Source organism: Engystomops pustulosus, chromosome 4, assembly GCF_040894005.1.
Source record: "Engystomops pustulosus chromosome 4, aEngPut4.maternal, whole genome shotgun sequence".
In the NCBI taxonomy this organism is placed as follows: domain Eukaryota; kingdom Metazoa; phylum Chordata; class Amphibia; order Anura; family Leptodactylidae; genus Engystomops; species Engystomops pustulosus.
This window is the reverse complement of record NC_092414.1, coordinates 94,573,289-94,600,465: the sequence shown is the minus strand read 5'-3', so window position 1 is coordinate 94,600,465 and position 27,177 is coordinate 94,573,289. Positions and strand designations below refer to the sequence as shown.

General features: G+C 38.5%; 1 protein-coding gene across 12 annotated transcripts in view; it reads right to left on the bottom strand.

The window, feature by feature from the left end:
* Positions 1-1,272: 1,272 nt before the first annotated feature.
* Positions 1,273-27,177, bottom strand: part of NAV3 (neuron navigator 3) — a 359,389-nt gene continuing 333,484 nt past the window's right edge. For all 12 annotated transcript variants that reach the window (XM_072146791.1, XM_072146780.1, XM_072146782.1 and 9 more), the window contains 9 exons: positions 23,948-24,043; positions 20,392-20,560; positions 18,519-18,754; positions 17,872-18,023; positions 15,776-15,847; positions 15,307-15,503; positions 10,004-10,122; positions 7,574-7,777; positions 1,273-3,619 (listed from right to left, as the gene is read on the bottom strand). In XM_072146791.1, coding sequence (XP_072002892.1) covers positions 3,500-3,619; positions 7,574-7,777; positions 10,004-10,122; positions 15,307-15,503; positions 15,776-15,847; positions 17,872-18,023; positions 18,519-18,754; positions 20,392-20,560; positions 23,948-24,043 — 1,365 coding nt within the window. In that variant the 3' untranslated portion in view covers positions 1,273-3,499. The remainder of the gene's footprint in view (positions 3,620-7,573; positions 7,778-10,003; positions 10,123-15,306; positions 15,504-15,775; positions 15,848-17,871; positions 18,024-18,518; positions 18,755-20,391; positions 20,561-23,947; positions 24,044-27,177) is intronic.

The window sequence follows — 27,177 nt, the reverse complement described above, 5'->3', positions numbered from 1 at the left end:
AATTGTTTCTCTAATTTACTAGACTACTGTACTGTAAATCCCTACTAATCGGTCTGCTACTCACTAAATTCTCTCCTCTACAAACAGTTCTTAATGCACCAGGCTGGTTTTTAAGACGAAAGAATACAAAAAGGCCTCCAGTCTGTGGCAGTCACTTCACTAGTTGCCGTCTCCTTCTAAATACAGTTTGAAATAATCACCTTAATCCACACAGCTCTGCACTGTGCTACTCCTCCCTCCTTCAGCTCTCTCATTTCAGTCTATCGTCCAACCTGTGCTCTTCAATTTGCAATTGTGATCGTAGATTATTCTTTTTCTTAATTTTAACCTTCACTCATGTCTCCAGGACTTTTCTCTGGAATGCCCTAACCCAAACTATCAGACTAAAACCCAACCTCCAAAGCTTCAAGGGTGCTTTTAAAACCAATTTCCTTAGGCAAGCCTATCACATTCCCTAACTGCATGAAACTTTAACCCTCTTTTTTCTAACCCATCCTGTGTACTCATCCTATCTGTTATCCAGTAGACACCAAATACCAAGCTACAGGCTTCTCTGCAGTCCCATTAACCTTGGACTTTGTATATAAGATGGTGGCCGGTTCAAGCAGAAGCATTTTTAGTTATTAGATTATTTTTGTTATGTTCCTTTATAAAGAATGGCTGAACCATTATTCAAGTTCTTATACCTCTTGTCACTCCTTCATCCTCACTCCTATTCTTCCATTCCAAATATGACTTTGTTTTGACTATGTAAAGTCTTATTTTATGTGTATATATCCCCCATGATTTGCAAAGCGCTATGGAATATGATGACGTTATATAAATAAAGAATATTATTTATTATTTTAAAAGCGGAGGTTTGCTTTAATATTTGTTTTTTTATTAGTTTAGGTGCTGTCTCTTCAGGTTGGCACCGGAGTAGAACTATTTCATTGCAGTGATCGCTTCTATAGAGTGATGACAATCATATAAAGCTGCTGAAGCTATTATACGCCAAGCAAAGTAATGTCAAATATACTGGAGGCAATGAGTGACTGTAATAGGAAGCCTAGGTACTGTCAGTAATTATGGTATATTAAAAGGAAAGTGCCATTTTCTAATACTTATGGACAGTACATCCAATAATAAAATTATTATAGATTTCAAACTGTGCCATAATACTTCCTGCAGTCAGATACATATTGCTCATTGGATCCCCTATTTGGTAATATTATTAGATGGTAACAGCAAACCTTTTCCATTACTATTATAGAAAAAACAACACTGATACAATTCAATAAATAATTCCACTTTAATGGCAAAGTAATAATTTAGACAGTTACACTGCGCACATCTGCAAAAAATAGATGCAAGCTGGTTTACAAGCTAGGAGAACAATCAACTTATAGAAAATACATCATTCAATCGATTTTGAATACACCAAAACGTATTGTAAGGGCTTTACAAAGACTACAAAACTTTTCAGATGAATTATTTCACTGCTTCTGTCTATTTACATGATATGTTACATCAAAAATGTACAAAATATAAAATGTATACAGACAAATGTTTCACAAACATTTTTCTTCTTTGTTGTAAACTACATGTACTCACTGAGATGTATTGCAGGAAGTTCTATGTATGGTTATGTCTGGTGTGCATAACAGGAAAAGATTTGCAGTCTTGTCCAGGAGACATGAGCTAAGACAAGATATCTAGAGCCAGTTGTCTTATATCTTGTCTTTTTATACATATGGTGAGTTTGCACATGCACAATATAATTTGGATTGTACAATGGGCCCATAGCACCGTGTAGTAAAAGCTTGCCTTGGAAAAGAGCACTATAGCGTTGTTCTTGAATAAGAATTACAGTAGATGACCAATTTGGTGGCCACGATTATTATGTAGCACCATTTATCAATGCAGAAGGTAGCTTTTGTTGTAGGTTTTCTACACAATGCCATAGCCCTTACTGTGTTTGTAGCATTTCCAAATGCATTCTAAAATGTTTTATGCAATCTGCTCTAAGCCTGTTATTTCCTTGTAATATATTGGCTCTGTAATAGGTTTTTAAAGCATGCTGATGCAATAATGTATCTCCTGCATAGTGCAGGGCAAGCACACCAGGAGAAAAACAGCCTGAACAGTTGCATTTTGAATTGGTTTACAACATAGGTATAAATTTGTGAAACACATTGAAAAATAAAGTACAAACTTGTTTTGTTTGCATGGTGCAAGGCATTGTTGTCGTCATGAATTCTATATACATTGCCCACCCTAAACACTGTGCAAATCCAACCCAATTATTTATGAAATTCTACACCGCCTCAATCATACTTGACATTGAGAACCCAACAGGAGTAACAGGAGTAACTCAAACATGCTTAGGACTTTAAGAGATAAGGGGCAAAAATCCATTTGTGCTCATGCTTCAAGTGCCCCCAGCTCTGCTGGGAGTTCATTCAAGATGTCTACTTTACAAGATTAAAAAAAAAAATCCAAAACTGTATTGAAGGTTTTCAAACCACCTGTTCCACATTTGTGATGGTAGACGTGTGCTATTGTTCACCTGTATTTCTTAGATTAAGACAATATCAGAGTGCAGTCATTACTGGTGTCCGCTTATAAAAGAACACAGGCTTCGGCTCCACTTCAAATAATATTTCAAAGGTAATGGGGAGAGGACACACTGTAGGACACAGAAGCGGATTCTAAACTGACTGTAAAACTATTAAGATACACTTTTAAGGCAATGAGACAGCACCATATGACTTTTTATTCTTTTTCCCTGTCCTTCTTTCTGCACTCACATAAAAGCATCGCCAGGGGAAGCCTTGGTAATTTGTATAAAATCTTTAAAGCGGACAGCAGGTGGTTACAAAAACACTATAGTTGCAATGAGGACAATTTGAAGGAGGTGACTCAATGCTGGGGAATTCAGAATTGTGAGCATGGCAGTTCAGATTTACAATTGGCACTTATCCAGTATATCACAGTAGATTTTCTTCTAGTTGCACAAATACATTTTGTGCTTTTCTGAGGAGCATCATCTAGCTTGGAGGCAGTACACAACAATCTCACTAATGTAGTCATGTGGCCGGCACAATGTCTTACATCAGAGGTTTGAAGTGGATTAAAACACTGCACAAGTGATACATAATGTCAAAAAACAAGAACACACATTATACACAAACATCTGTGCTGTAATTCTTTCAAAAAACTAAACCATTCCAGTTTGGCCAACAAATGTGCAATCTGCTTGTTTGCCCTTGATCTTGGGCCTTTTCCAGTTGATTAATGGAGATTTTCATCCCTCCATTCATACTCAAATACTTTGAAATTGAATAACTTTAATCAATCCACTTCAATTTTTATTCACCTTCCTTTATATTAGAGCCAAGTCACCTGCCCACCAGAACGTTATTCTGGCATGGGAGTTGCATTCTGCTGCTTCTGCTAAAGCAGTGATCTAGTAGACGAAACCATTCTCTATAAGAATGCACCATTGAGAGCCGTCTTCTTAGAGGGTTGATTCAACAGAAGGATCTAAACTTTCATTGTGATGACTTGCACCATCACTATCGCAGCTTTGTCCACTTGAGAAATTGGCTGCTTCTTGAAGACGCATTAGCATACTCATCTATGGATAAAAAATATATATATATTACCCCAAATATACAAATTGCATCTGATACACCACAAACCAGTTCCTTCAGTGGGCAGTAACTCATGGAAACCAAGTCTTATTTACTTAATCAATCAACAAGTGTATATAACTGCAACAATGAAGAAACAGAGGCGTAGTCTGACTTGGATTGCTACAAACATCGATCATAGTTAAGAAATTATTCATCTATGAAAAGACTAGCCGCACTTCCCTTGTTCTTTATTTTAATAAACTGGATGCATCATGTTAATAATGATTTATTAGACATTTACACCACCTAATAAAACAAAGGACCAGATGAATGTATGTTCATTCTTAATAAAGCTTAGTTTTACTCTGTATTTCAAATAGAGTTCAAAGACTGATAGTTTTTAGCTTGTTTAAAGCAACTTTAAAGGAACTTTAATAAAAAGTGTAGAATATTTACCGTATGTGTAGAAAAATAATAGTACAGCTTAAATAGACAAATATTATAGTTGTAAGCATAAAAATTATATAGTAATATATAATCTTAAAATATTTTAATTTTCACCTTTTATTAATTTGTACTGGTGTACTAGTACGGGTGTGGAATGTGTTATTTCAGAACAATGTCAGGTACTATTTAGGGCACTGTATAAGGCGATCTGATGCTTGTTCTGATAAAATATGTGCCTTGGACTGCTTATAGACGATGTAGATGGAAGTAAAGAGAGCATTGTAACTATTATTACAAATCTCCATCCATAAAGTGCAAAACTATGCATGATTACATATTCTTCTAGTATATACATATGTTCTAAAAGATTATTATCTGTTACCCTTCTGAATGAGTGGAAACTTCATGATCTACACTCAGTGTGGTTTATGTCCAAACACCAGAGTGGAAATAAGACTCTAGGTGTCATTTTTCTAGGACACTCTTTTTCATAAATGAGACCCAGTGAGTCCTGCCCTACTTTCTGCTGCACATCCACACACATTCAACTTTAAAGTAACCCTCACCTTTTATCATCATGTAATATTAGGTCCACAATATTGTAAGAATTTTGTATTATTTTATATTGGTTGGAGCTACATTTAATTTTTTCCCTTGTTTCAGATTTCTGTATGTAAGTTCCTTAGCTCTGTCTAGTATCAGACATAAAAATGCATCTTTGTAGATGGCTGCGGCCACTGTAAAGGTATTGTCGAAGATAATTAGCATTCAATTGTGGTCTTTTATGTTTTCATCGTTCACTGTGACAACTAGGATGTACAAAAATGTTAATATTTTCTCAAATGTCATTTGAAATTGCTGCTTAACAGGAAAAGGCAAGGATGAAACTGATGCTAATACTCAACACTTGAAATTTCCAGACATACATTGCCTCTTATGGCCTTTGTAATGAATACAGGGAAACATCAATTTCACATGTGTGGAGGCGAGGGGTTTTTGTTATTAGTCCAGAGGACAAAGTTGATAATGTCTCTCATTCAAGGACACACAGTGCTAAGTATATGTGGAATTCATCTTTGAGACAGCAGCTGTAAGGTTTTAGATAGCACATACACCACAACCAATAAGGAAAATGACATACAGTATAAAAATACCAAGACATTTTCAATCATGATTCGAAGCAGTGTAGAAATTATAGATCAATGCACATGGGATGAGTCACTGCAAAAGAAATTGATTTTGGCTTAAACAATGTATCTTTCCATGTTCTTATGTTTCAAGTGTGAATGATTAAATGTTAATGCTAGGTGAGAGGGGGATGTTATGGCACAATTGTCAATGTCATTCAGCCATGTAAAGAATTATACCCTATGGAACTTGTCAGAGACTTTCATAGGATTCCGGTACAGAGTGCCTGGAAATTATGAAGAAAAATCAAAGCATATTCTGATAACATGCTGGCTGTTCTAGATTCAAATCTAGGACACCCATGTGACTGGTGATAATGCATTATCCCTTCAAAGGAGCTGCATGTGTATTTTTTCTATTGAAATAGATAAGAAAGCTCACATGAACAATGATAATACAATCAGAGCCAGGCATCTAGAATAAAACCATCATTTTAATTAGATAAAGGAATCCTTGGAAGATGCTATATAAGGCAGTTCAGATGTCTTTTAGGAGATGCCCAATTTATTGTGGAAAACAATACACTTGTATAGAGGCACAAATGCAAAATGCATCATTAGAAAGCAATATACAGCACTGCCATCTACTGTCCCTCAGCTAATCCTTCCCTCACTGACTGCCTCCAATATCTTGTGGGAATATAAATTGTGGACTACACAGCATAAAAATGATCTGATTTGAAACGCCAAATGTGCATTAAAGCAAGCGATTCATTATTGGATTCCCCGTAATAAGCCAGAAAATGAAATGCATTAAATGTGGCCATCAGTGACTTACAATAATTGGATAAGTAACATACACATTATCAAGTTTATGATTATGATAAGTATACAAATAGATGCATTGGCTTGGCTTAAATAATGAGCTATTGGCTTAAAAATGGTTCTCAATATTTTCTATTTTACAGCAACTGGTTCTCCCATAGCTAAAAACACTACAGGGTCTGTACACCCCCTATCCTCTCTGAATAGAGATATCTATGTTTGCATTCATTACTGCTAGGGACGTTTCTTAAAGAAGCCAAGTACACTTGCACTAACTTTTTCCTTATTTTAGGGGAACCTTACTTAAAGGGACTCGAAGCAGCAGTTGTAGCAGCATAACTATCCATTCCAGGATTGTAGCTTGACCAGGAGTCATGGGGGAAGTTTCTTAAAACTGATGTTTCTTAGATCTCTGCATTCAAATTGCTACACAGCCCTTTTAATCTGCTGTAATATCCAACCTGAAGTCTGCTACTACTCTTAACCAAAGCTCTCACACATGGCAGCAGAAGAGTGCTCCAAATCGCAATACAAATTCATTTTTCACAGCCCTGCTGCTAATTACAGTGCTAGTTTTCAGGACTGCTTCTTACACAGTTTTTTCTATTCTTTCAACAGCTTGTAGACTTCCTTGAACTTAGACGAACTTTGATTTTAGAAATAGTTTTAAATAAGAAAAATATATAGGTGAAATCGCCTAATAATTCATAAAGTATAATTGTATTATACAGGTCTCTGCTGATAGAGCAGTGATGGCGAACCTTTTAGCGGCCGAGTGCCCAAAAAGACACCCAAATCGCCCCTTATTTATGGCGAGGTGCCAACCAAAAATTAAAGCAGTAACTTACTGATCCCTGTTCTTCAACAATCATAATGGCCTCCTGAGAACAGCAAAATTTGCATTATTTTAGCTTCTTTCCAATGTCCCTCTGTAGACCTGTAGGAGCCAGCAGGAGGTCCTCCAAAGATAATTTGGCCCTGTCTACTCATTCTCCCTCTTCCTACAGTCCCATGTAGCAAAGTAAGTATCAAAATATGACTGACAGCAGCATCTTTTAAGTTGCTTGGAGTGGCAGGAAGATTATTCGAGTCCTGTCTGGTGCGCTGGGGTGATGGCCCGGGTGCCCACAGAAAGGGCTCTGAGTGCCGCCTCTGGCACCAGTGCCATAGGTTCGCCACCACTGTGATAGAGTATATTTTCGGCATTGTTAGGCACCACGCACACAATATATTTGTGTGCCACGAACAAGCAGCGTCAACAGTACCTAATTCATAGCATCATGATTTCTAATGTGTACATTTGTGGTGCATGCATCGTGCCTCATCGCATGAACATGCCAACCAGATACACTGCAAGTTATAGTGCAAGTCCTATTCCTGCTCAGATTTGAGGCCGGTTATTTCTTATGGACATCAGAAGGGTGAGCATTGCATGTTTGCAAAGCAGTTTATTTCAATTACTAATCATACAAATAAGTCCTATTTCTCTTCTGAAATTTGTATAATATTTATTTGAATTGTATATAGTATTTCCTGTATTGCATTTATTTAACTTACCAGTGGATCGCCGTCTTTGTCAGTCTCTGGCACATTTTTGGAGGTTGTTCCTCCTTTGGCAGTAACATAACCATCATACCCTACATCTTCTGGTCGTAACTGTAGTAAGGCTGGAAATTCATGCTGGGAGGAAGTAGAATTCCAAGGGAAAGTATCCATTATCCACTTTGATGGGTCTTCCCAAGGGGCTCGTTTTCCATACATCTGTAAATTCAATACATAGCTTTATCAAATATCCTAATAATACTAACTTTTTATAACTTTGCATAGTTTGCATAATGTGAATACAATCCTTTGCCTTTTTACCAGGCTCTTTCCCTCCTCTCTATAATTAATGTTTCTCTCTAAAATTTAGCTAAGAACCTGTCCAGTCCTTGCAAGATTTAAATTTTGTGTACAAATTAACTCACTGTTCATCTCTATGGAGAAGAGAATTACACTCACCGGCCACTTTATTAGGTACACCTGTCCAACTGCTCATTAACACTTAATTTCTAATCAGCCAATCACATGGCGGCAACTCAGTGCATTTAGGCATGTAGACATGGTCAAGACAATCTCCTGCAGTTCAAACTGAGCATCAGTATGGGGAAGAAAGGTGATTTGAGTGCCTTTGAACGTGGCATGGTTGTTCGTGCCAGAAAGGCTGGTCTGAGTATTTCAGAAACTGCTGATCTACTGGGATTTTCACGCACAACCATCTCTAGGGTTTACAGAGGATGGTCCAGAAAGAAAAAACATCCAGTGAGCGGCAGTTCTGTGGGCGGAAATGCCTTGTTGATGCCAGAGGTCAGAGGATAATGGGCAGACTGGTTCGAGCTGATAGAAAGGCAACAGTGACTCAAATCACCACCCGTTACAAACAAGGAAGGCAGAAGAGAATCTCTGAATGCACAGTACTTCGAACTATGAGGCAGATGGGCTACAGCAGCAGAAGACCACACCGGGTGTCACTCCTTTCAGCTAAGAACAGGAAACTGAGGCTACAATTTGCACAAGCTCATCGAAATTGGACAGTAGAAGATTGGAAAAACGTTGCCTGGTCTGATGAGTCTCGATTTCTGCTGCGACATTCGTATGGTAGGTCAGAATTTGGCGTCAACAACATGAAAGCATGGATCCATCCTGCCTTGTATCAACGGTTCAGGCTGGTGGTGTCATGGTGTGGGGAATATTTTCTTGGCACTCTTTGGGCCCCTTGGTACCAATTGAGCATCGTTGCAACGCCACAGCCTAGCTGAGTATTGTTGCTGACCATGTCCATCCCTTTATGACCACAATGTATCCAACATCTGATGGCTACTTTCAGCAGGATAATGCACAATGTCATAAAGCTGGAATCATCTCAGACTGGTTTCTTGAACATGACACTGAGTTCACTGTACTCAAATGGCCTCCACAGTCACCAGATCTCAATCCAATAGAGCATCTTTGGGATGTGGTGGAACGGGAGATTCACATCATGGATGTGCAGCCAACAAATCTGCGGCAACTGTGTGATGCCATCATGTCAATATGGACCAAAATCTCTGAGGAATGCTTCCAGCACCTTGTTGAATCTATGCCACGAAGAATTGAGGCAGTTCTGAAGGCAAAAGGGGGTCCAACCCGTTACTAGCATGGTGTACCTAATAAAGTGGCCGGTGAGTGTAGATGAATGAGCAAACCTTCAAACCAACCAAAAAAAGACAGTTTTTAAAGGTGATATTGCACCTTCTGGACCAGTGTGAGAAGCAGAAATTGAAGATATATATTCTGCAGATTTCCCTTTTGGAGCTTATAAGCCATATAATAATCAAAATAGCCCTCAATCGGAGCATAGACGTTTCCTTGCTAGAGCCATTGTCAATGCTCCAATCTATGGTAGCACAAACAGACTTGTCAAAGACCTTAGTGAACATACACCTGCCCGAGATTTGGCCTGGAAGGTATTGCAATGCATCAGGCGACACATGGGGGACACATGTATCCTTGCCTTTTTCCATCTTTTGTGAGACGTTTCATTGCGCATTTGCGACTTTTTCTGCTCCTAAGACAGTTTCCCTTTAAATTTGGCCATTGTCTAGTTTTTGCAGTGTTCCCTGAGTTATCACCTGAATACACATGTGAATGTTGTACATATTTTTTTTAAAAAGTCGCAAATCTACGGTTGCTCCTAACCAGGCATTAAAGTTAGCTTAGAGCTCATCGCGATTGTTTTACAAACTCAGAAATTCAGATGGATAAAGCCAGACTTATAATACATGTGTTGCAATGCCCATGGAATAAAAGTGCCTTTTTCCAAACATTCCATGACAACAAAGGTAGGTGTGGAAACAAAATTACACAGTATTGTAATTATTTGTATAGGGATTTAGTGTGAGGTAGGGGATAGACTCCCATGAAATATTCTTAAGATCAGACTGAAATACTTTTATTATCACTTTATACCTGAAGTCCTTCTCTTACTGCTTCTAGTAGATATGGTATGACAGAATAATTCCAAAGGTCTGTGTACCATATTCTGGACCCATCCACATCCATTGGGCAGGAAAGGAAAAGACGAGGACCTAAAAAGACAGATCAGTATTGTTTTGTTAGACTTTCCTTCTGGTACCCTGATCTGTATTGTTAATTGACATTGGGGGAGATATTTTAACGTGTTAGTTTTTATGTTCCAGATTGTGCCTGATTCTGGATGAGTAATCTAGTGCCGTATAAGACTGGTGAGTTGTTCTTTGCACGTCCTATTAGTTGGTATAGTTTGCTGAACTTTCAGCAAACTTGAATTTTCTGGCACACAGAAGGACTATTTTCTATACATTTATGCCATCTACTTACCGAGGACACACCTCTTTTTCAGACAAGTCTGAAAACTTCCTAAAATTGGTAAAACCAAAATGTGGGCATTTCAGTTGTAAATTACTCCAGTTTTCTGGCAGAGACAAATTGATACATCTCCCCCATTGTATTTTATCTAAAATAATACTATATCTACATTTCTCAAGACAAGATTTTGAGAGAAGATCAAACGAAAAAAAAAGTTTGTATAGTTAAAAAATACATGTATATTTATTATGGCACATACCATAATGTTGTTTAAATTGACATTTTCATTACATTTAAACTCATAGCATTAAATACCAATGTAAAATAAGCTACATTTGTGTAAAAGAAGGTTCTTAAAATCATCTAAACATATGTCTCTTCTTACCCCTCCATACATAAGAACCAGGCTTTGGCTGAGAATATATAATGAGGGGAATTAAATATGGCTTATTGTCTCGATTTGGACAATCTGACCTTCCAACTCATTTATTATTGAGTACGCCTAAAATAATAACTTTTTTTTAATGCAAGTATAGTATTGCTGTGCACCAAATATATTATTTCTGTGTGTCACATGAAACTACATTAAATTACAGTGTAGAAGCCAACAACTATTCAGAAACATCATACTACCTATACCACGACAGAGGCAATACATTCCCCCTTAATGTACAGTATGTTCTCAATGAGGGTAGATGATTAAATTGTTGTCAGACACTTCAACATATAAAAAATACAGCGGTCTAATCCACATCTTGCACAAAAATTGCCCATGGGGGAGAGGTGGATGGTCATCCAATCTTGTCAGTTAAAAGGCCTGTTCACATCAGGTCTTTACATGTCAAATACAGTTATTTTGAGCCCAAACCAGGAGTGGCGGAACACACAGAACTGGGAGAGGTCTTTCCATTATACCGTTTCTCTGTATAGTCATTCTGTATAGCCCCTGCTCTGAAAGGGACTGCTACTGGTTTTGGCTCAAAATAATTGAAGGAAATAATTAAAGAGATATGAGAACTGGTCCTAATTTGTAAAAAGAAATTTCTACAATCCACTCATGGAATTGTATCTCTCATGGACGTCTGAATTTCTCTCAGGTTTCAGAACATTTGTTTTGTATGGAATGACAATTCGGTAGAAATCTATCTACCACAACTATTCTCCTAATCTGACAGATATGAGGATGAGAGCCCATCCCTGACATTAAGTTGACAGTTGCAGAACATTCGCAGTGAATAATATGTAAATGGGTCAAACAGGGTATTTTTTATTTTCAATATTTGATCTGATAAAACTCTCAAGGTGTAAATAATCTGAGAAAATACACGGCACAATGCTATAAGCCAGTGACCTTGTTTTCAGAAGTGTAAATAAAATAAAGAACACTTGAAAGAAAGAATTCTTCAAACTCCAAAGTCCAGTGACTTGCAGCAAGGAGAGATCATATTACTGAAATCTTGAAATTGATTTTTTGACTGGACGATTAAGGTAATAGATCAGTGTGGAGCAGTAGATGCAGTTTATCTAGATTTCAGCAACCTTCCATGCGTCTCACTTAAAAAAAAAAATTGAACAAGTTCCAGTGTTTCAGATTGGATTGTAAGGTGGTGGAATAGATAAGGGTAGATAAGACAAGGGATAAGAAAAGCACAATAAAGTGTACTCCTCTTAATTAGGAAAATAATAATTGCAGCAAAGTTTTCAATGCTATTGTATCTGAATCCCAAACTGTGAAAAGACAACAAAGTTACACCTAACAGTACTGACCATAATTTAATATATAAAGCTGAGTGTGTGTGTGTGTGTGTGTATGTATGTATGTCCGCTAAAGGAATCTGCACCGTCGCATTTACAACACCAAATTTTGCACAGTTATTGCCTGTGACTCAGGGAATGTCTTAGATCACATTTTGAGCTAACATTTTCACCCCACGCTTTCCAAAATCCACTTATTACCCTCCATATACAGGAGCCATTGTCTGCTGCTGTGGCAGTTGGAAGCTGAGCCGTGATTGGCTGCTGTTCTGCCACAGGTCATTAATATGAGCTTTGATTGGTTACTATAGGCAATGAGTATAAGACACTTATGTGTAAGATGTATAGGGATACAGAGAGAGAGGCATATTTATCAAAAGTGTCTGAAGTAAAACTGTTCCAGTTGGCCATGGAAGCCAATCACAGATCAGCTGTGATTTTATAAACAGCTGTGCAAAAATGAAACTTGAACTCTGGTTGGTTGCCTTGGGCAACTAGAGCAGTTCTGCTCTCAGACACTTCCAGCAAATCTCTCCATAGACAAAGTGACAGTCAGAGACACAGACAGTCACTGGAATGAGAATACCATAGATGTCATTCACTAGAATGAGAGTGCCCGAGACAGGCAGTCACTGGAATGAGAGTGCCCGAGACAGGCAGTCACTGGAATAAGAGTGCCCGAGACAGGCAGTCACTGGAGTGAGAGTGCCCGAGACAGGGAGTCACTGGAGTGAGAGTGCCCGAGACAGGCAGTCACTGAAATGATAGTGCCCGAGACACACAGTCACTGGAATGAGAGTGTCCGAGACACACAGTCACTGGAATGAGAGTGCCCGAGACACACAGTCACGGAAAGAGACTATCAGAGACAGACAGTGTTAGTGACCAAGACGGTAAGTGATAGAGACAGTCTTAGAGAGTCTATAGATACATTTAAAATATTTTTGCTAACCCATTCTATTTTGTTACAGTTAAGAGCAGTTATTTAGTAGACCAGGCAATGCCGAGAGCTACAGCTAGTATAAGTATAAAACTGAAATAAGATACAGTGATTTATATTCTACAGAAGTAGAAAAAAAGATGAGAACTATGACACAAAGATGTAAAAGGATAATTCAAGACACAAAGTATATCAAAGCAAAAGAAAAGTAATTTAAATATGCTGAAGAAAACTCCATGATATAAAGGAAGGCTGGGGATTAAAGGGGATTAGAGAGAAAATTGCACAGAGGAGTAATCACAAAACACACATTAGAGAACAAAGACGTATTATGTATTGTACATTTGTATTTCCAAAGCACTGCTACATATGCAGTGTAATGGTTCCATAGTTTATTTTTTCCATTACTGTATTAAAGAGGTATTTTTAAGAAAACAAATTGATGGCAGCATCTACGAAAAGTCCATACATGTGTTGGGACATCTCTTGGGATCACATAGTACATACATATTTATCTCTACTAATGTGACATACTAGATCAGTTAGCTACAACCATTGGTATTCAAGACATTGAGAGAAAGGGTGTTGAAGTCTTCAATGTATGAAGATTCACAGATGATTCCTCTACTACCACTGGGAAAGGACGGATTTGCTGCAAATCCTTATTAGAATATCCGTACCATATGATTTTTAAAATCATGTCAATTTCCACAAGATGTGTGTACCTTTCTCATCTCATCTTACCAGTATTTGCAGGTCCTACTTCCCTACGCACCACAACTGAATACAATCCCATTAACGGTCAATTCACAATTTAATTAACATTAACAAGAGATCAATGATGAAACCATCCATATGTGATCATCATCAATTCTAGTGTCATTGATAACATTGCCATAGCATGACTGCATAATAACCAACTCACCAAGATACATTTACCAAATTTAAAACCACCTCAGTAATTCCCAAATTACCACCAAACTTGAAAAGCATATTAAAAATGGATTGTAAGGGTGTGTTCACACATATGGTAATGATATTACTATCTGCACCCACATATCTATATACTATTATACCTTGTGAATAGTAGCAGCACTTTCTGATTGCCAATCATAACCATCATGCTTCTGTCTAAAACTCAGTCAGCAGCAGCAAAAACTGACTATAAATACTCAGGCGCAAAACTGACAGTAAATCCATTCAGGTTTTGTTGCTTTACATTATTATATAGGGATATATTTTAGGCTAGGGCCATTTGACTGAAGATCAACAGTACAAGTCATTAGTGTACATGAGTGGAGGTTCAATAGGTGGACTGATCAGCTGCTTACTGGAAGCTATACAGGAACCAGATTCGGATGGCTTAATCCACTGTACATGGCGGGGATATACTTTTCAGCCCCTACTCAAGTAAATGGGTCAGACCTTAAATTCCTCTGCCTGGTCACTATACAGTGTTCACATGTCAGACCGCTAAGGATCTACAGTAATACTTATTACCTAGGTCACAGAGTATAATAAGTGGCATATAGTCCAGAAAAACCTTGAAGGGAACCAGTCACCTTCTTTTACCCTACTTCAGCTTTCAAACCCCATGAGATGTATGGTTGTGTAAGCTACAAAACCAGTTATAGGAGTAAGCAAATTCTTAGTTGGGAAGATAAGATTCTCGTTTTTGACCTGATGTCAGACCCATGGTTCTAAGTACTATAAATCCCAACATATGGGCATCGGAAATGATTCCACCCCTCCAGGTGAGGTTGAGAGGCAGGAGATAAACATCAATTTAAATCTTTGGTTTTATAGAAATACCATGGTTCTGGTATTAGAGAAATATAAGAATCTCTCCTTTCAAGTGACTTTGCCCATATCTCTGGTTCTGTATATCACAGAACCTCAACTCTGATGTTCAAACGGAGACAAGGACCATGATTCTAACTGCTATAGATGCCAGGGTATAGGCATCTAAAACGACACTCCAGTCCCTGAATTTGACTTTTCTTTGGAAAAAGGCAAGTTTTTTGCTCATTTTCACATGATATATGAGATGACTTTTTATATGTAAACAAGTGGGTTTTCACATCAAAGAAAATTTTAGAAATAACATTTCATATCCTACCTGAGGGTCGTGCTAGGTTAATAGGGTAAAAGTAGGTGATAGTTTCCATTTCAGTCTCACAATGCACTAAACCTTACAAAAAAAAGTATGATATGTAAGAAGGTTTATTACCAATTGTGACATCGGAGGAACTGTGTGTCTCTAGGAAGCCATTGAGAAGATGCCATGCCTTTGGAATCCATTCAATTATCTTTATGAGATCGTTGTTTCTCAAACTTTTTTCTATTTCCATTTCAATAAGTTTCCTTCTCAAGTATCTTCCAAGAAAACCTTTCACTGGATCCATGTGGTTAGCACACAGAACCCACCTAAAAAGGAATACGTTATAAAACACTGTAAATATGACATGATTATAAAACAAGTAATGTAAAATGCTAAAATGAATCTAGAATCCTGAATGCTTACTGGTATCATTGCAGCAACCACATGCATATGAGCCACTGTGTATGAGTTACAGCAGGAGTTTGCCGGTAACGCTCTTACAAGAGTGTGTGGACGTGCGTTTTATGTTCTTTTTAATTACTGTGATAAAATGCTGCTTAATTACTTTAAATTCCAAACTATAAACATATAAAATTACCTGAAATTGTGGTGTAATTCTAAATTGGGTGAAGACAAAATACTTTGATTCATTGTTCCAATAATGTATGGGCTGTAAAAAAAGGAAGAGAAGTTATTAATAAGCCCAGTAAAAAAATGAAAAGCATAAATCTTATTGCCACTGGCATTCAGGTGTTGGAAGGTACCCCAGTGCCTAATATAGAGGCACCATAGCAGCTGCAAAATATTTCTCCATAGAAGACCATGGGCAGGAGGCCCTTTGGAGAATAAGGGCTCATTCACACGAAGGTAATGGGGACCAATATGCGGCCGCACCATTTGCGGTTACATATCGGTATCCATTGATGTCTATGGCATTCGGCGCGCAGTGAGCATACATTGTCTCACTGCACCATAGCCATGCACAGCACATGTCCTAAATTTCACCGTGTTACGGCGCCGGCCACACGCTTCTTTATGGCGAACATATGTCATATGAATGTACCCTAAGAGCCCTGTCAATTGTTTATTTGTTAATGAATATAACAAATCTATCAATATTTGGCAAGAGTCGGTATTTTGTGGTGCACAAGTTGGGGAACCACATATTATTGTAGAGTAAATACTTGGCACTGAGAACCATGCAATTTTTCTTTTATTTATAAGGTTACATTTGTGGCTTGGGCATGGTATGCAATCCAAAGTATAATTTAAGGTTACGTCTTAATACACAACCTTCATTAGATATGGATTGCCCATAGGATGAGATATCCACAGAAAGATGCCTGTAAGATAGAAGAGGCAGCAGTGTCAGTATGAGAACCCTCCTTTAACACTGCAGCAGCGCTTTCATCATACTGATTCTGAGTGCCAAGTATTTACTCTAAATGTGCTCATTATTATTTATTATTATTAGCACAGTAGTGTTGACAGAACCCCCCCCCCCCCATTGTCTTGGGATAACCATCTTATGTATATGGTGTCTTCTTAATGTTCGTGAGAGAAACTATCATGGTAGACACTGATCAGAGAGCTGGATTTCAATACTCCTTTTCTTTTTGTGGAGCCAGGCTGCTGATAGAGGTGTCTCATAGAGGTTTTCTTCCCTGTTACTTTTCAGAAAACATACACATTCACACAGACCAAGCATACCTGCAGTATATAAGGCAATTCAGAAGAGTTATCCATCAGCTGAATGGTCAACAGTAGAGATGAGCAGAAAAGACGGTAGCTTTCGGGGTTCAGGCCTGGCCGTGCAACCTGGAAATCTTGCCAGATTGGCAGCGAACAGGACAATTGGTCAAATTTACGGCCCTTGCAACTAGCTGGAGTTTCCCCCTGGCCAATCATAGCCATGGCTCATTGCTAGGGGCATCAATTTGCTGGATTTCTTGTTCCGCCGCCATTCAGGCAATATGTCCAGGTCATGCAGGTGAACCAGAACCCCAAACATGAACGTCAGGTCCACTTATCTCTAAATATGAGTAGCCATGAACTTTAGGTTCAGCTTCCTCCATTCAGCAGCTCTGCATAATATACAAATTTAAAATATATACATTTTCTATAGGAAAAAATGATACTTTTAGTGTCATAGAATAAATCTGTTCCAATGTAGAACATGCGAAACAGATAAACACATTATTGTACTCTAGGGTCGTTTTTCATTTCAAAAGCTGAACCACGCTCAGAAACAATCATCCTGACATAAATTAATTCTACAGAAGATGGCAAGCAAACAATGTTTACAGGCTGAACCTCACAAGATTAAACTCAGTAACCAACATATCTAGTAGCAGCTTAATAATTAGTTATATCCATCATACGTGGTCCATGCAGAAACACATGTACAAGAGATACCTGAAGTGTTACTGGAAGAAAGTCAGAGGTGGTGCCATTGAGCATAATCCTGCATATCTACTCAGCATTATACAGCTTTGATACATTTTAGCGATGCTTTGATATTACTATATTATCCCCGTAGTTTTAATGTTACATTACACTGGATGATAGCTTTGGCATGACATTTGGATCTAAAGAACCAAATGTTTCAGCCAAGCTACAATACACAGCGAGCACATGAACAATCAATGCAAAATATGTTATTAATGTATATATGTCTATTATTAGAATTATTACCATTTGTTGTATTTACAGTTCAGGAAACCATTGAAGATATCACTTAGAGACCCTATATGATGCAGATTATCCAGAATTATGACTAGAGGGGTAAGTGTATCATTATCAGCACTGCACTCATCTGCAAGATTGGCTAGATACTGGCGCAACTCCTACACAGAATAAAAAAAGACAAAACAGTTATAAATGTTACACACACAACAAGTAATACAAATAGTTTTGCTGTACACAATCATTTTCCCAATTTCTATATAAAATATGACCTGTTTTAGTGACCTTTACTTGCAGTGGTTAATACATTAAAACCGATTGGCTGAACAAACCTATGGGTGAATACCTAAAGCCAATACAGTACTCACTAAACAGCATTAGTACAATATATAACATATAGGATTAGAAACTCTAACCATAGCCATGGTTTTCTGTTAAACTTTGGAGAAACAGGCTGACATAAAGCATTATTCTATCTAACATATTTCTTTTTCCCATACATACAGTATATTTAATACATTTTATTTCCGTCCAAGGAATAGATTTAGTAGAAAATATAATGTTTTGAATAGTATATTGCTGAATGTGATGGTTTGTATGCTTTTCTTGTTCTGGAGCCTTTGAAGGGATTCATAAAAGTGTTTTTGCTTACTCACTTTACTTGATTTGTGATCCACATTAAAGGTTGCTACCGCTTCCTCAATTTTCTTTCTGCCACTTTTATTTACAACATATTCTGCAAGTTTGTTAGCCAGATATGTCTTCCCTGTTCCACTGGGCCCGGATAATATAATTCTGCGGTGTTCCATCAATAAATTAAAGTAACGCTGAGTAATTGGTTTAGGAATAAGGGTATCAAACACAAAACTGTCCAGGCTGTTTTCTTCTACACCTAGGAAAGAAAAATCATAGCTGACTGTGATCCAATTCTGTAAAATGACAAGTTATGGTCAATGCCACAAGTCCATTAATCAATATAGTAGTCTAGCACACAAGCTTGAAACAAGTTACTTTATACTGAGGGGATATAATTACATTGAACAAGTATTTTTAACAAAATCATAACCTTGAATCTATAATCTACTCGATATTAAGGTTTTCTTTCTACAGTATCTCACATCATAGAAAAGTACAGATCTTTCTGAAATATTCGGATTGGATACAAAGCGTGATGCATTGTGAGTCAAAATTTTAATAGCTTACTGTGTGGCTTTTAATAAAGTATACTTATTTCACTTATTGTTTCTTGTTTGAAATAATAAAATGTACTTGATAAAGTAGTCGCTCAAAGCGACTACTAATGTGTTTGGAACGGTGGGGAGTTTTCCAATCTTAAAGGAAATCTACCATCAAAATCAAGCATGATAAACCATGGCACTTACTTATAGATCCAGGTGCTGTGACTGTAGCGATCTTCTTATATTTGTTATCCATGGCCTCCTTCCTTCCAAAATCAACTTTTACAATTATGCTAATGAGACAAAAGAGCTCCTGGGGTGTTACCAGAGCCTCTCCATGCTGTAGCTTCACATGCTGTTACACCATGCAGGGGGTACTTCCCTGCCCGCTATGTGCTGAAACTTGTATTTATTCTACATCAGGCAGAGGGAGGAGAAGTGCTGAGGGAGCAGGGATAGGGTAAGACAGTTTAACAGCCTATGAAGCCAGAAAAGGGGGCTGTGGTAACACCCCCAAGGCACTTCCTGTTCATTAGCATAATTTTACAAGTGGATTTTAGAAGGAAGGAGACCATGGACAACACATGGATAGTAAATTTTCTTTAATGAATTGCAAGCTTGAGAGAGATATGGCAAAGCCTCTTAATATATTTTTTTTTATTTTGTTATCACTTCAGAAAGAACAAAGGTATTTTTCCTTTTTATGCATGTTTGAGAGGAGAGATATATACCATCTACCTTTGCAACATTTTAATACTCAATACCAAATACCATAGAAAAATTCAAAAAACTTTCCAACTATTTATTAGAGATACCCAATAGTTTTGTGTGAACAGCATCTACACCTACTTATGCAGCTCTATGGTTATATGCTCTCCTGTATACTCAGATACTGTAGTCATTTCCACTTCATCTCTTACTTACAAGTTTAAACACTGCTGCACTTTGCTGCTTGAGAAATTCTTCTGCAGATACAATATGTATTTTAATGGTTCTGTCATAAAATTTTAATGGGTCTGTAACTCGGTAGGGTCTAGGTTTTCTAAAATCCAAAAATCAGCTGTTCATGTTGAAGTAGAAGCATCTGGCCAGAGTAGTGGCAGGTATAATAAGCATTAGTGGTCCACAATGTAATAAATGGCTGGGCCTCGGTCCAGTCTATGAACGTTGTTCTAATAACCCCATCACAATGTTATATTCATATGCCCTCCATTCAGCTATCTCCGTAAGCCCAAGGAATGCAAATGTTTCATTATTTCTTATAGCTGTATGCTGTAAGTGGCAAATACTGTGTTTGTGCCGACAATTCTTTAATGTCCAGACCACAATTCTTATTTTACATATATTTTACCTTTGAGGTTCACAGTGATGATATTTTTATCTCCAACCAGATATCCACAAGGTAACATTTCAGGCACTTCTGTGTTATTTGATCTAACTACATCACCGATACTATAACTGGTAATAGCATCTGAGGATAAACCTAAACTAGAAGCCGGATCCACACGGTATACATATTCCTAAGAAGCCAAAAAAAATTCTCATTAGCAATTTGTAACTAAGATGAAACATGTAATCTATCATACCAACAACAATTTACTCCTGATAGTATGAAGATGTGTTACCAACATACAAATATTACTGTATATACTTGAGTATGAGCCAAGTTTTTCAGGACAATGTTTGTATTATTCCCCTCTGACACTCCCTGCAAATCTTATTCCCTTTTGGGTTCCTGTAAAGCTGTGCAAGTAGAGATAGGTCCATGCGCTCTGTCCATGAATATACTAAGAAGTGGCAATGTCGCTGCCTGATGCCTCACTGCTACATAGGAACCTTGTGCCAGCTTCCTGAAGAGCAGGGAGTGCTGGTAGGTGAGTATGCATTTTTTATTTTGTATACTGGCCAAAGGAGTAGGGATAACCTGTATTCTGGGGGCATATGCTGGGCATACCTTTAAACTGAGTACAGTGTGTCGGGCAAAACTATATACTAGGGGAAGTGTGCTGGGCATACCTATAAACTGGGGCAGTGTGCTGGGGATAACTTTATATTGGAGGTAGTGTGTTGGGCAGCCCTATATGCTGGTGGGAGGCTGTGGGATATTTATTTAGTGTGGGGAGCCTGCTGGACATTTCATTAGTAGGGGAGACTGCTATATATTTCATTAGTGAGAGGAGGCAGCTGGGTATTTCATCAGTGGGAGAAGGGATTAAAAGCATTTCATTGGTGGGGGGATGCTGCAAGGCATTTCATTGGTGAGTGGTAGCTGCTGGGCTTTTCATCAAAGTGGTCTGGTTGCTTGGAATTTCATTAGTAAGGGGAGGCTGCTGGGCATTTCATTAGTGAGTGGAAGCTACTGGGCATTTCATTAGTGAGGGGAGGCTGCTTGGCATGTCACTAGTGAGGGGATGCTAATGTATATTTCATCAGTGAAGGGAGATTGTGACCAATGTATTTCCTACCTTAGGCTTATATTTGAGTCAATAAATTTTCCCAGTTTTTGGTGGTCAGCTTATACTCAAGTATATATGGTACCTATTATACAATAGACAAATCAGTCGTGACAACAGGTCCAAAAATGGTAAAGGTAAAGAGACAGGAGCTTTATGTGAAGCCAAAAGGTGACTACAGATGAGCGGCTTTGGGATTCGAATGCGCCCCGCTTGGATATATTGCAGAATTGGCTGCCGAGCACTCAATCTAGCCCCTAGCTACTTCCCATTGCTGTGATTGGTTAAATTTGCACACCTGGCCATTCAAAACCCTGACTAGCTGCTCGCCATGTTAATATGCTGGATTGGCTGTTGTCCTGCTCATGCAAGGCACAAGTTTGGGTCCATTCATCTATATGGGTGACAAGTACTAGTATTATATATATATATATATATATATATATATATATATATATATATATAGATAGATATAGATAGATAGATAGATATAGATATATATGTGTATATATATATATATATATATATATATATATATATATATATATATACATAGATATGTATATATAGATATACACTCACTGGCCACTTTATTAGGTACACCATGCTAGTAACGGGTTGGACCCCCTTTTGCCTTCAGAAGTGCCTCAATTCTTCATGGCATAGATTCAACAAGGTGCTGGAAGCATTCCTCAGAGATTTTGGTCCATATTGACATGATGGCATCACACAGTTGCCGCAGATTAGATGCTCTATTGGATTGAGATCTGGTGACTGTGGAGGCCATTTGAGTACAGTGAACTCATTTTAATGTTCAAGAAACCAGTCTGAGATGATTCCAGCTTTATGACATGGCGCATTATCCTGCTGAAAGTAGCCATCAGATGTTGGATACATTGTGGTCATAAAGGGATGGACATGGTCAGCAACAATACTCAGGTAGGCTGTGGCGTTGCAACGGTGCTCAATTGGTACCAAGGGGTCCAAAGAGTGCCAAGAAAATATTCCCCACACCATGACACCACCACCAGCCTGAACCGTTGATACAAGGCAGGATGGATCCATGCTTTCATGTTGTTGACGTCAAATTCTGACCCTACCATCTGAATGTCGCAGCAGAAATCGAGACTCATCAGACCAGGCAACATTTTCCCAATCTTCTACTGTCCAATTTCGATGAGCTTGTACAAATTGTAGCCTCAGTTTCCTGTTCTTAGCTGAAAGGAGTGGCACCCGGTGTGGTCTTCTGCTGCTGTAGCCCATCTGCCTCAAAGTTCGACGTACTATGCGTTCAGAGATGCTCTTCTGCCTACCTTGGTTGTAACGGGTGGCGATTTGAGTCACTGTTGCCTTTCTATCAGCTCGAACCAGTCTGCCCATTCTCCTCTGACCTCTGGCATCAACAAGGCATTTCCACCCACAGAACTGCCGCTCACTGGACCATTCTCTGTAAACCCTAGAGATGGTTGTGCGTTAAAATCCCAGTAGATCAGCAGTTTCTGAAATACTTAGACCAGCCTTTCTGGCACCAACAACCATGCCACGTTCAAAGGCACTCAAATCACCTTTCTTCCCCATACTGATGCTCGGTTTGAACTGCAGGAGATTGTCTTGACCATGTCTACATGCCTAAATGCACTGAGTTGCTGCCATGTGATTGGCTGATTAGAAATTAAGTGTTAACGAGCAGTTGGACAGGTGTACCTAATAAAGTGGCCGGTGAGTGTATATAGATATATTATATATAGATTGCATATATTAAGGTAGTGCATACTATTTTAATGCATTTTCCACATCAAGTACATTCAGGATCTCCATTTTCATCATATATTAAAAGACACTGCTTGTTATGAAAGTGGAAGCTGTGCCCATATTTGTCCATGACCTGGACATATCAATTTTTGCCTCTGCAAGTAAACAATTTCCCTTTTGAATAACAAAAAGACAAGCAAAGATCTTATCAACTATGAAGAATTGAAGCAAAAAATCAGCAACAAAGTATCCTGGAGAGGCAGTTCTTTTGCACCGTCTTCATTCTAGTCATAATCTGTAATACATCTCCTTTTAGAGTGCAATGTAAAAACATGTGAGTGGTATTTCAATTGAAAGCTTCTTAAATCAACCATTACTGCGGGTAGCAATTATGTGATTTTATTTTCACAGTGTGATCTAAACCAATGCAGATAATGAAGAATAAAGTATTTATTTCATGTGGGCAGAGTACTTTAAAGGAGCAAACATGGACTGTCCTAAGTGGCTCTAAAGTGCTTTATTGTGATTGGAGTCTTACTGGATACATCTAATACATCTATCTAAAAACACACACACAGAGTCATTGCTGTTCCAAATCTCTCCACTTACTCTATGATTGTTACAAATAAAACAAACTATAAAACACAGTAAATGTGTCATATCCAATCTAAAGTGTCCAAATATTACAAAATCTGAATTTACCTTAAAGAGACGTCTAATTACTGCATCTAAGACATCCCATTTGGTTTTCCCACTGACACCAATGGATCCTATTAAATATTGATGACTTTTTGCATCCTAGAAAAAAAATACATACATACATTTCACATATTGGCTATCTCCAGCACTCACTTACGATTTGATACAACTTTATTTATCTCCTTGGGGGAAATTATTTTGTACATAGTGTTTCGGTTACTGTTACACAGTGAGAGACAGTTACAAATACATAAATACTTTGCGAGGCGTGTTCTTACATGTTGTTAGTTCTTTGATTGCATACATATATAGTTACAGGAGATTGCAATACAGCACAATACAGGTTACATGACACATTACAAATGGGCAAGCAATTAAGTTCCGAAAATATATCAGTCACAATAACAAATAGATAGAGACTAGAAATACATGTATAGGGAATAATGCGGTAGGGGTGACGGTGTGGTGCTACCAATGTTGTGGTCACACAGCAGTGTACTGCTCCTGTTAGTTTGGCAGAAGACAGGATTAGAGACTGGGATCGGCACCACTAAAGTAAAAAGCATACAATGGCGGCCAAAGCTGTACCAAAAACTACTAAAATTATAAATGAACACAGATGTACGCTATATGACCAAAGATATACAATTTTATTAATAATGCAAAAAGAGCACAGCAAGGACAAACAACAATAAAAACCATTAAAAAGTGTGCAAAGCACACAAATTCAACAGGCAGAGCAACCCAGCATATGATAGAGACCCCTGAGGAAGCTAGGCGACTAGCGATACGCGTGGGGTCTTCTCCCCAGCTCTTCTCCTTCCCCCCACCGCATTCTACGACAGGACTTTGCCAGCTTTACAGGTAAAACCGAGCGTGGACCCTGGGCTAGCGCCCATCACACCTTTTTTTTTTTAGTATCTTGGGTTTTTTTCCCTCCAGACTTTGTACATTTGTACACTTAGTCAAACCGCACCTTGGTTTTGGGACATAGCAAGGTTTTTTTCCAACTGATTCATCATCGTACATTGCCTTACACTTGTGCAGAGGAAGGGGTTCTCTGCAGGTAGGGGAGCTGGTGGTGTGCAGAGCAACCAGCACTATCATATGCTGGGTTGCTCTGCCTGTTGAATTTGTGTGCTTTGCACACTTTTTAATGGTTTTTATTGTTGTTTGTTCTTGCTGTGCTCTTTTTGCATTATTAATAAAATTGTATATCTTTGGTCATATAGCGTACATCTGTGTTCATTTATAAGTTTGGCAGAAGAGACACTGTCCGTAGCTCCACTTTTGATTGTGCTAAGCTGCCTGATTGTGGCTGGAGCCTTGGTGTAGCGTTCACGACTTGTGGTAAGGCCCTGGTTGTGATCACTTACATTTCAGGTGCTCCGATGAAGCCGGTACTGGTACTCTTGGCTTCCAGAATCACGTTCCAGAGCTCTGTTACAACCAGTTGTGTGACATGGAGCCCCTGCTGCTGATGATCCACTTAGTGGGGGATGATAGGGTGAATGTGCTAAAACCGATGCACAGGCAGCCACTGACAGTGCATCTTTTCTAAGACTGTGAGTGGGAGTCCAGGAGGTAGCCAATGTGCTTGGCAATTTCCACCACTTCCATAATATTAAATAGAGTGGCAGGAGGAGCTTTTTCTGGACTGCTGGGGTACTCGTGATTGCTGGTCTCAGCAGTCCGGTGGATAGGGCATAACTTACTAACATCCTCTTTAATACATGAGTTGCACAGAGTACTGTTCTGAATCCTCAATGACTTCTTGCAACAACTCAGAGTTCAGGGTGCAAAGGCTTTATAAATACAGTGTTCCCACTCTTTCAATGAATTGACATCAAATTGCTGTTAAAATACTTTGGCACATGGTAACATGATGGTACATAGCAGTAGAAATAACATCTCCAATTACTAGAATGATAAGTGTGTGGTCTGTCTACATTGGAGGTATTCAATTGGTTAGTGGTGGTTGTGGGAGGATGGCTTTGCATTATAGCAGTTTGCCTGATAAATACTGGAATTCCGATTGAAGAGAGTCTACCAAATCATCCTACAATAAGAACAATCATTGTATATCCCACTTTATGCTAATAAACATAATAGTACACAGGGAAGGCCTACCAATTATCTGTTGTTCGAATCTTAATTCTATACTGAACTAGATAGTGTTTGGCAGCATACAAAAAGCATTTTATTGCACCCACAGACATAAACAGAAGTAAATGGTCATTTACAGATTACTGGGAAACAATAAGGTTATCTCGTTTGAAAGCATATAAAGAGGGGTCATTTAATAAGGGCCCGAATCGCGTTTTCCCGACGTGTTACCTGAATATTTCGGATTTGCGCCGATTTCCCCTGAATTGCCCCGCGATCGGATTGTGGCGCATCAACGCCGGCAAGCGCGACGGAAATCGGGGGGGGGGGGGGGCGTGGCCGAATGAAAACCCGACGTATTTGGAAAAACCACCGCATTTTAAAACGGAAAATGTGTCGCTTGGGACGCGCTTACCTTCACTTGGTCCGGCTCGGTGAATTTCAGGGCATTCGGATGCTTTTCAGCGCAGCACCGCCACCTGGTGGGCGGCGGAGGAACTACCTTAGTGAATCCCGGCCGGACCCGAATCCACCGCAGAGAACGTGCCGCTGGATCGCGAACGGAATGGGTAAGTAAATCTGCCCCAAAGTGTCCATATAATTTCCTAGTTTTACTTACGAGGTGAATAAGGGGCTAGTAAACTGTATTTATACATATAGTTATGCCCGAGTGCAGAAAGGAATTAAAAGGCAATTGTGGCTTCAGCAATAATGATCCATTATCTAGGAGTATATTGTGGCCATTAAAAAACAGGGGTTTTTCAAAGAATGGCAACTATGGTCCTCCTCATCTCTGGCTGTCAACTTGACGTAACCTACATTCTATGCAGATCGCAGTGCTAATGCTCCTCAATTATATTTCATACGAATGATCTCCAGACATAAAAAGGTCCTACTCTCCTGCTATGTGTGTTCTAGTTAATTGTTTGTTTAGTTATTATACTTAGAATATTTAAACTGAATATTTAAAAGAATCAACAATACCTACACACTGATGATACTGATGTCTAATTGCAATGATTTTCTTTCAAAACCAATAAAAAAACTGAAAAAACCAGGGGTAGTCAGTGTCTCCAGTATTTCTTTAGTATTCCCCACCCACTATCACTTAAAGAAAATCTACCATT